The following is a 10,775-nucleotide window of genomic DNA, read 5'->3' as shown; positions in this document are numbered from 1 at the left end:
TATCATAAGTCATAACTAATTTGTGAATTCCTTTCAACTTCACAATTTGCTAAGGGATATTTAAGGGATATATCTTAGAACATAAAAGTTATATTGGATTGACTTTATATAGTACCTACCCACTAAAAAGTAAACAATAGTTTTTACAGTTGAAAAATAATTGTTGATATCCATCAACTGATATTTTTTCTTCCTCTTTATTATATACATGTGCTTTATTATAATAGATAATATGTATTATTTATAGATACAAGTAGTAAAGTTAGTACCATTTATTTTTCGTTTAGTTAATTTAATTGAATAATGCATAATACATTGAAAATCAGTTAAATATAATATATTTATTGTTCATAAAAAGTATATGTTTTATACATTATAGTATATTATGTAAGTTAAGTTATACATTCATTTTAGATTCTGAGTGGAACGATGAATGTATTGATTTTACAATGATGTGTGTTTTTTTTTTTATTTTTTTTTTTATTTTTTTTTTATTTTTTTTTGTGTCTGTCATCACCTTTTAGGACAGTAAAACTACTTCGATTTTCTTCAACAGTATCTTGTATGATGGGAAGGTAATCTAGTTGGTGCATTCGGGAGGTCAAAAATTGAAATTTCATATAGTTTTCAAAAGCGCCGCGAAAAACAAAAGAAAAATTAAGGAAAAACGGGAATTTTTACGCAAAATCGATTTTTAACAAAATCGATTTTGGTTTTTGGTGTAACTCTAAAACAAATGACCGTAGATATATGAAATTTTCACAGGTTGTTTATATATGCATTTTCTATACACGGTAAAATTTTGAAAATATTTTGATTTATTTTGAGCTCTTTACGGACATTTTCATTTTCCATTTTTTTTTAGTTTTTTTTCTAAAAATATCAATAAAATTTTATTTGTTGGATAAAAAAGCTTGAAAATTTAATAGAAGGCTCCTAGTATATTGTTTCAAAGGCAGATGAAAAATATTAAAAATCGTTAGTCACAGTTTTTTTTTATAAGCATTTAAAGTTCAAAAAATGACAAAATATGGAAAAATCACGAAAATTTGCAAATTATTTCGAGTTAGAAATTCATAAAAATTTTTCTTTTTAAATCTAAGATATGAAAATGTAATACAAGATTCCTTATAAGATTATCTACCTTTATCAAACAAAAAATATCTATAAGAAAGTCAAATTAAATTTTTATGATCGTTTGAAATTCAAATTTTTACAACATTGGATATTCACTCGATTTCTCATGTAGCGATTTCCTTATTTGTTGTAATTCAAAAACGATACTGTAGATACATGAAATTTTCAATGGTTGTTTATATTTCCATTTTCTATACATGATAAAATTTTCAAAATATTTTGATTTGTTTTGAGCTGTTTATGGACAATTTCAGTTTCCAATTTAATTAGTTTTTTTTCTATGAATGTCAATAAAACTTTATTTGTTGAGTAAAAATATTTGAAAATTTAATACAAGGCTCCTACTATATTGTTACAATGAGATTTGAAAAATATTAAAAATCCTTAGTCACAGTTTTTTTTTTTATTAGCATTTAAAGTTCAAAAATTGACAAAATATGTAAAAGCAAATTATTTTGAGTTAATGATTCGTAAAAATTTTTCTTTTTAGAACTAAGATTTTAAAATGTAATACAAGATTCCTTATAGGTTAATCTACCTTTATCAAAAAAAAAAAAAATCTCTATAAGAAACTCAAATTAAATTTTTATGAGCGTTTGAAATTCATATTTTTACAACATTTGATATTCACTCGATTTCTTACGTAACGATTTTCTTATTTTATTGTAATTAAAAAACGAATGACTGTAGATACTTGAAAATTTCACTGAATGTTTATATTAGAATTTTCTATACACGATAAGAATTTGAAAATAACTTGACTCTTTTTTAGGATGCTTACGAACATTTTTCAATTTTTTTAATTTTTTTTCTATAAATATCAATAAAGTTTTATCTACTGGGCCAAAATGCGTGAAAATTAAATGCAAGGCTCCTCATATATTGTTACAATAGCAATTGTAAAATATTAAAAATACATATGCACACATTTTTTTTATAAGCATTTGAAGTTGAAATTTGTAAAAAATTATCAAATTTAAAATTGAATAATTATTTTGTAGTTAAAATTTATAAAATGTTTATCTTTTATATCTAAGGATTGAAAATTTAAAACAAGATTTCACGTAAATATTTAATTCTGTTACCAAAAATTCTAAAAAATATATTTACATAGTTTATTTGTATAGTCATTTTAAGTTAAAATTTGGACGAAATCACATATTAAAAAACCTAGAATAACTATTTTAGTTATTTTGTTGTGATTGTAATGATTGTATAATATTATTCTTGTGTATACTTGAAACTTCTAATGTATACTATTATATATCTATAGTAGTATCACGGTTTGTTGTTGATGTATAACGCGTTATAAGTACCTAATAGATCTTGTGATATAATTAATTTGGAATTTATTATAGGTACCTATTATAGGTCAATTTTTTTTTAATATCATAGACTATATAATATTATGTCTTATACCTAGATTGACAAACCGTCTCCGCTCAGAATCGTTTTTCTTATACAGTGATATTATATCATTGAATTCAAATTTAATACCATCTATTATACAGTGACCCACTTGTAACCTACTGTACAGCAGAGCGACATCCACTTACCCACCTTTTTTATAATGAAAATAATGAAAATAATATTTTAATCATACAAATAACCAATATTATTGTGAATATGTAACTAGGTACCTACTGTACTCTTTATTTTATTAATTGTATTTCTTATTACTTAAGCAAAAAGCCGAATTATGCATGTTCATAAAAATTGTGGGTAGCTAGAAAGTTTATTTTTTTTATAATAATAAAGTATTTATCTATTTTAACAATTTAGATTGGTATTGCAATACATTTATGGTCGAAAATAGATTGATATAATATTATTAACTATATTGGCATTGTCATTTATCTTAAAATAAAAATGCTACTGGCCCCTTCTGTCGAAGATATAATATATTCAATAAAAAAAAAAAATTATATTATTATAAGAATGACGAAAATTAGAAGGCCATATTATTATTATATTAACCAAATATTCAATTTATACATTAATTGAATTTTATTATTATGAATTTAATATTATTGCGAATAAACTACACACGGGTGTTGTTAAATTACATACTCAACACGCCGTGTGACCTTTGTATTCAATAATATAAAATGTAATTACTATCACGATAGTTTAGCAGGTACTATAGAGTAATTAGTAGGTACATAGTGTAATATCAATATTAATAGCGTAATGTTGTATGTATATAATGAAACTTTTTTATCTTTAGATTCCGTATGTTTATTTATTCTCATTTATTCAACACTTTTAAGTATGCCTGTGAAAAATATATACATTCTACAACTCACCAAAATACGTCCATTTCCCGGAAACGATACAATTGATGGTTCACTTGCTCTATTTTCTTTGGTGCTTAATGGCCGAGATCTAATGTAAAGAAATCATAAAATATTGATAAAATTATTTATGTGAAAATTTTTTTATTTATGAAAAAAAAAAATTATAAGACTCACCTTACGATGACGTATATACCATTTTCGTGTTCAGAAATATCATTGTACGATCTGTTTAATGACCCAGTTGATTCGTTTAAGGATGAAAGAGAACTAAAATAGAAAAATTGTTCATTCAGTGATACATTTCCAAGGTTGAACATTATACTTTTGCAAGCATCAAGGCAAGCATATTTGTTCGTGTTACATTCTTTTTTAAATCATTCATACCTATTATATGGTGACAAAGTAATTGATAGTTAAAATACCTTACACAAATATATTTTAAGATCCTCAAAGTTAATTGAATGCTATTGGTTTACCTTAACACACTTTTGTACATAGTATCTCATTCTATGCCATAAAACATGTGATAAATTGTTTGTTGTACGTATTGATTTTTTACTAAACGAACATTGGAGACTAATATAATAACACGATAATATTATTAACTAATAAGGTAGGTACATGCGAATTAGTATTGCATATAAAATAATACATTTGTAGAAAAATAAAGCTACAATATGATAATCATATTTAAAAGAAAACCAGCATTTAATAAACTTTACATAGCTTTTTAATTTGTATACTTCGTATGCAAAATAATTGCAGACTAAGTGCTAAGTGAAAGAAAACATACTAACTCAATATCACTGTATAACTTTCGAATCAAAAATTTTAAAATATTTTTAAGTGTTTATTATTCTTAAAATATTTTGTTTCTATTTTGAGTATGATAAGCCTAGGCATACGAAAACGATTTGTAGGGATAATATAAGTTTCTTCTCTTTTGTCTTCACACAATTTTGGGTTAACCCGTTGAAATGTTGAAATTGTCAACCATGAATTGTATGGCTAAAACTAAAAATTAGATATTATATTATTCTGAATTCGTATTGGCTTACATGAGTATTTATAATGATTAAAAATTTTCTTTAAAGATGGTTATTGCTTATTAGGATACTGTCTCCTAGGTTATTAAATTTCTTGAGTGCATTAGATTGTATTCCTTAATTTATTGAATAAACAAAATAATTAATCATCTATTTTACTATTACAAAAAAACAGAATAAAATAATGTATAGGAAATATATTTAATGGATTTGGTATTTACAGGTATAATCGTACTTAATATATTATACCGAGTAAAATAATATTTTCATATTTTCACAAATAAAGCTGTCATGTTTGTCAATCAAAAACTACAGAACTTTTTTTCAAATTGTAATTTAAAACTATAAATATTGAATATCCAGTACATACAAGTATTCACAAAGTTTCATAATATTTTGAAATTTTCTTCATGATGTGAAGTAATTGATGACTACTTATCCATAGCTTTCATTGGACCTTAAGCACAACAAAAGTTGCTCTCTCACTATTATTGTTGGGCACATAGCTATCGTACAAAATTGTTCTCTTTATCACAGTAAGTATAGTTGATTATAGTTTTTCTGGATGCATATACGGTATAAAAAATCTATATATAAAATGATAATTTTTTTTTTCTGAATCTTTCGTAAGCAAGGTTAGGTTAGGTATCGTATGTATTACATGAACATTTTATCTACGTGTATGGATAAAACCTTACAATGTTTTTACAAAGAAATCAAAGTGTTTTAGATGGATTTTTTCTCATAATATGGCCAACCTCTAGCTACGGCACTATTTTCAGTTATCATTTAAAATTGAGGCGAATAAACTTCTTGGGGAACTGCATGTACACATTATGGTTTAGGTTTTCTGGTATATTGTTATGATTCATGGCTATTATAACTGATTATAAATGCAATATTAAAATTATAATGTAATAATGAATGAGACTATACTATTTTAAATTGTTCATAAGAACACAACCAACTATTTAAATAATGCAAAAATACAAAACAAAAGTAAACAATTAATTTTTTAAATTAAACCAGCGAGTAAAAAAAAATAATGTATTACAATTTACTTGATAAAACGAATTTTTAGATAATTGTGCATTGTATATTCATTACTTTCAAAAAAAAAAAAAAAACAATTCCTCAGTTAAAAAAGAATATTGAAACTTTTTGATTAAATTTGTAGTAAACCTTAAAAATGTTTTGAATAAAAATCGTTTTACTTATTTAGAAATGTAATGAAAAATGTAAAATTGCGTATAAATTATTTTTAATATCTTAAGAATCTTCTACTTAGCATTTTCATAATATCATTTTTAGTACATAGATTTGTATCATTAATTTATGATTTGAGTTTTAGAAATACTTTATGATAATTTATTGTGTTGTTTTATTTGTTTAAAATTATATTGAACTATTAATTGTATAGACGTTTTAGCGAATAAAATTAAAACTACCAATATGCAAATTATTGTCACATCTCTAACTTTTTAAATAAAAATGTGACATTAACTTATACAATTTGATGATTATTATAAAACTTCAGCTTGCCAAAAATAATATAATACATCTATTGTTTTAAAACTACGAATGTAATAAAATCTTAACACATAAATTACTATAATTTAAAAATTATTAAGGGGGACACTTGGCCGAGTGGATTAAGTCGTCAGTTGCGACGCACACCGGCGCCGGTTCGAACCCAGCCGCGAATGGCATTTTTCTTCGGGCAAGTCACGGTGTCCGGAGAGAAGTGCCACCATCCCCCACCCGTGAATGGCAGATACTTATGCGTGCCCATTACAAAATCTGCCAATCCAAAAATACACTTGTTTAACAACCTACAAATTCCTCTACTACAAACAAAAAACAAACAGCTAATGACCATAGTTGTCGGGCTTCATGATTAATAAAAAAATGTATATAATAATAAATATACAGATGTTTTATTTTTTAAATATTTTTTATCGCAATGACGATTTCAGAATTCAAGCGATGATATTAATTTTACAATGATGTTTTTACTATGTCTGTCATTGTTTTTTAGAGTAGTAAAAATTTAATTTTAAATTTCAAATTTGGTTTTTGGTAGAAAACTTAAATTAAAAGTATTTCGAGAGAGTAAAAAGTGAAAATTCTCAGGTCACTGACCATAGTACCAAATTTTGTTACAAAAATGGTTTCACAAATTAGTAAACAATTCGTAACCTAAAATTTTCAGTACTTTTTAAAATGATGGGTTAACACTAAAAACGATGTATGTAAAAATAGAATCTTTACGCAATACCTTTTTTCGAAAAAATCCATTTAATTATTTGGTTGTAAATCAAACTATAGATGGGATACTTGAAATTTGTTACATATATTTAGGTATGATTTAAAAAACACTTTGGATTTTTTGTACTATTTATAGACCTTTGAAATCCTCTAATTATTTTAATTTTAAGTGTTAAAAACTTGAAAATTGAATACATTTTTAATTTTCCAAAGATAGTACCTATACATAGTCCTTATTTTTAAGTGTTTGAAGTTCGATTTTAACGATTGTCATTCAAATCGTTCTAATGTATACGTAGATTGACTTTCATGTTAATATTAATAACATAATAATAATAAATATGTAATTAGAAAACTGAAAAGTTATTTGAACATTTTTAAAATTGTATTAGCATACCGTCTTAATAATATACAGAAAATAAATTACAAATAGTACCTAATAGAAATAAATTATATAATACCATTATAAATAGTGGTAATAACATAATAATAATAAATATGTAATTAGAAAACTGAAAAGTTATTTGAACATTTTTAAAATTGTATTAGCATATCATCTTAATAATATACAGAAAATAAATTACAAATAGTACCTAATAGAAATAAATTATATAATACCATTAAAAATAGTGGTTAACCGCTCAGAAAAATTGACTTTCTTATGCAATGATTTATCGTTGAATTCAAATTTAACATATCCACTTCAGTGATCTACTTAATTACGAGGTACACTTGAAACCAACTGTAAAGCAAACCGGCATACCAAGATTTTAAAACAATATTTTTTCGATTTTAATACATAAAATTTGTCATAAAATTCATAATTTCATGGATTTGTTATAATTACAATGTACAGCTATTAAAGATAAATATACACACATAATTATAATGATTTTTGAATATAGGTTATAAGAAACGAGTGGTTGTTATATGAGAATGTTTTAGCTTGTGGATCTTAGATAATTACTAAATATTATCAAATGACAATAATTTGAAATTGGATACATTTTAAGTCTTTTTGTATACAATGTTTAAACGCTTTTAATGTTAAAAGTCATCAACGTTAATAGATTATAAGCAAAAATATAAAAATATAGTCTGTTATTAGTTTAGTATCAGGAATATACTACAAATATTATCATTGTAATCGTAATTATTTTTAATGAGATTATTAAATTATTTTATAATTAAAAAGTCTACCTGTAAATTGAGTTAAAAATAATGAGAATTTTTTATCTATTCTTCAATTACTGTATATTATGTATTGAAAATCTTTATGTTTTTTATTGAAAATGTTTTACTTAATATTATAATATATTTAATACTACATTGTATACTTATCAACATATATAATAGTAATATGTAGTAGTATTATGAAACCAGAGCATTTTTACACAATTTATATACATATTATTTTACATTTATGAACAAAACAGTTAAATTACCTACCCACCAGTCACCGTAAATTAATTTCTCTTTCAGTAGGTACTCATATTCTTATAAAAACCCTTTGTGTAATTCCATACAATTATTTTGTCAACTTTTTGTGACACACTTTTTGAGAAGTCTAATAGACAATAGTATGATCATCATAATCATGATCAACATTTTACTTAAAAAATTATGATGAGATATTAATTCCAAAAATAAATTTACAATACCCAACTGTCGTCTGTCACTGATTTGACCATAACACGATAACATACTGTGAAACGAGGGTATTTTGATTTTTTTTTACAAAATATGCTTGTAATATTAATTCACTAGAATGTAGGTACCTATTTGTTATTAATAATGTATTTTATAGTACTTATGTGTATTATTATTCATAATTCCCATAACCGTTATAAAAAAATAAGGTTGACAGCATACGACAGAATACTAAAATGAAAAAAAATGGAAAGGATGAATTCCTATTAAAAATATGTCCATGACTCATGATGGTTGTGTGTGAACTAACTTATAATGACGATTAAATTGCATAATATGTTATACCGTATTATACAGTACATCACATCACATTAGATTATTGATTTTAATTTGGTTTTGCAGATAGGTTTATTAAAAATGATACACAATTAACCAGACAGAGTTGCATATGGTTGTATAATAATAATAACGGGAAAAACATCCTGGACTCTGTGTTCCATAGAATTTTATAGATTGCATTTATTATGGAAAACTACTTGGAACTTTGAAAATTATTATAACAATACAAATTTATAAATGTGAAATATGTAGATATTAATTATTTGGAAAGTCAGTAAATCTAGTTCATGGTGTGGAGCAAATATTTTAGTGAAGTTTTTTTTAAAATAAATATACTAACATGTGACTAAATGTCTTCTTTTTACTATTGTGTTGTCATAATATATTATAGTAAAAAAAGTACATTAAAACATCCGTTCTACATTATAAACTCGGGTTACTGACTTTCCAATTAATTTTTTTTTATTACAACTATTATATAATGAATAATGAATAGGCTTTTCTTTCTATTCATTCATGATATGCATGATAATTCAAATAGTTTTAATTTTAATAATATAGCTATAAGATTATTTTATTAGGCTGAAAAGAAGTTAATATGTATTGAAATATGTCTACACAAAAATAATTAAAATTGAAAATAGATATTTTTTAAAATTAAAAATTTTTATTCATGAATCTTTATGTACTACCTAAATATATTATAGTAATTGTGTTATAATACCTACCAAGAAAAACATTATTTAATAGTTCTAAAGGCAATTAAAATATGTATTCAAATAACGAAATACCTATACTGATGTGATATGAATGTTTTATGAGCGTTTTATCTGTAAACCCTGCATCTATTGCACCTACGTAAAGAACTTGGGTGTTTTATTATAATAATATTAAAATTAGGTAGACATAAACTTACTCGTCGCTATATTTTGAATTTTCTTTCATTTTTCCTGCCATTAAGCCATAGTTAAATTCGTAACAATATGCTGTAGCTGGGATTAAGCGTAAGAATTTAATATCATAAAAACAAAAATTAATGATAATATAACAAGTTCGTGTAAAATGCACGGGGGAAAAAAATGTGCGCGCGTTGTGACGATGGGCACTAGGTAACTGAGTTGAAAAAAGCACAACATTTGCTTTAGCAGTCTATATAACGTATACGAGTTTGCATATACATAATATATCGGCCTGGAAGTGGTGGTATTTGGGTGTATGTGTGTGTAAATCGAAAGGGTAAAATCGAACATCCGTCTATTAACGCGTAGTGGGGTGTACGGTGATATTGCCGTTAAGCCTTGGGCCGAGGACAACACTAATGCACATATTTGTTACTACTAATTGCATGTACCTACCTAATATTGTATACGATCGACCATTTTAATTGCACGTTAGCAAATAACGTACTACACATGAAAATAATGTAATTTATTTTTCAATGATTGTATAAAAATATTTATTTAATGTTTAGTTAAAACGTCGAATAGGTACTTTTAAGTGGTTCATATAGTTTTAGATTATAACACTCATCAGTCATTAGTATACAAATATAATGTTGTGACTTTAAATCGATGCCATTCCATGATATTTTATAAACATAAAGAGAATTATGATGCACACATAAAGTAATAAAATAAGTTTGACAAACAAACTTAATTCATGGATTCTATTATTTGATGTGAAATTTATATTTATATACCAACAACTATACATGAATTAGTTTATTATGATAAAATAAAATTGTTCGTGAATATATAACATTTCAAATTTTAGTACGTTTCAATCAATTTAAATTTAGATTGTGTCTATGCTACAGATTTAAAATATATTCAATTATTTTTAAGTAGCGTAAATTTTTTTTTACAGTATATTTAATTGAGTTCTGGAGATAGATTTGCATTTTTTTTTATTAATAACCAGCGAGACAAATAATTGTAATGAAAGGATATTCTATGGGCATATCAAGTATAGAATCCTAAAAACAATTAATTTTTTTTTCTAAGAATTTAACATAAATATACCCTTTATTGTAAAAAAA

The 10,775-nt window shown here is 24.5% G+C and overlaps 1 protein-coding gene across 1 annotated transcript in view; it reads right to left on the bottom strand.

Annotated features, from left to right (window-relative positions):
• LOC100168756 (kinesin-like protein KIF12) overlaps positions 1–10,139 on the bottom strand; it is a 42,442-nt gene extending 32,303 nt beyond the window's left edge. Inside the window, exons 1-3 of the mRNA XM_008190311.3 lie at positions 9,654–10,139; positions 3,609–3,701; positions 3,444–3,522 (exon numbers count right to left, since the gene is read on the bottom strand). Of these exons, the coding sequence (XP_008188533.2) occupies positions 3,444–3,522; positions 3,609–3,701; positions 9,654–9,694 (213 nt within the window). The 5' untranslated portion in view covers positions 9,695–10,139. The remainder of the gene's footprint in view (positions 1–3,443; positions 3,523–3,608; positions 3,702–9,653) is intronic.
• Positions 10,140–10,775: the final 636 nt, after the last annotated feature.

The sequence above is a fragment of the Acyrthosiphon pisum genome, chromosome A3 (genome assembly GCF_005508785.2).
Source record: "Acyrthosiphon pisum isolate AL4f chromosome A3, pea_aphid_22Mar2018_4r6ur, whole genome shotgun sequence".
In the NCBI taxonomy this organism is placed as follows: Eukaryota; Metazoa; Arthropoda; class Insecta; order Hemiptera; family Aphididae; genus Acyrthosiphon; species Acyrthosiphon pisum.
The sequence above is the reverse complement of the archived record's forward strand: the minus strand, read 5'-3'. Positions and strand labels throughout refer to the sequence as shown.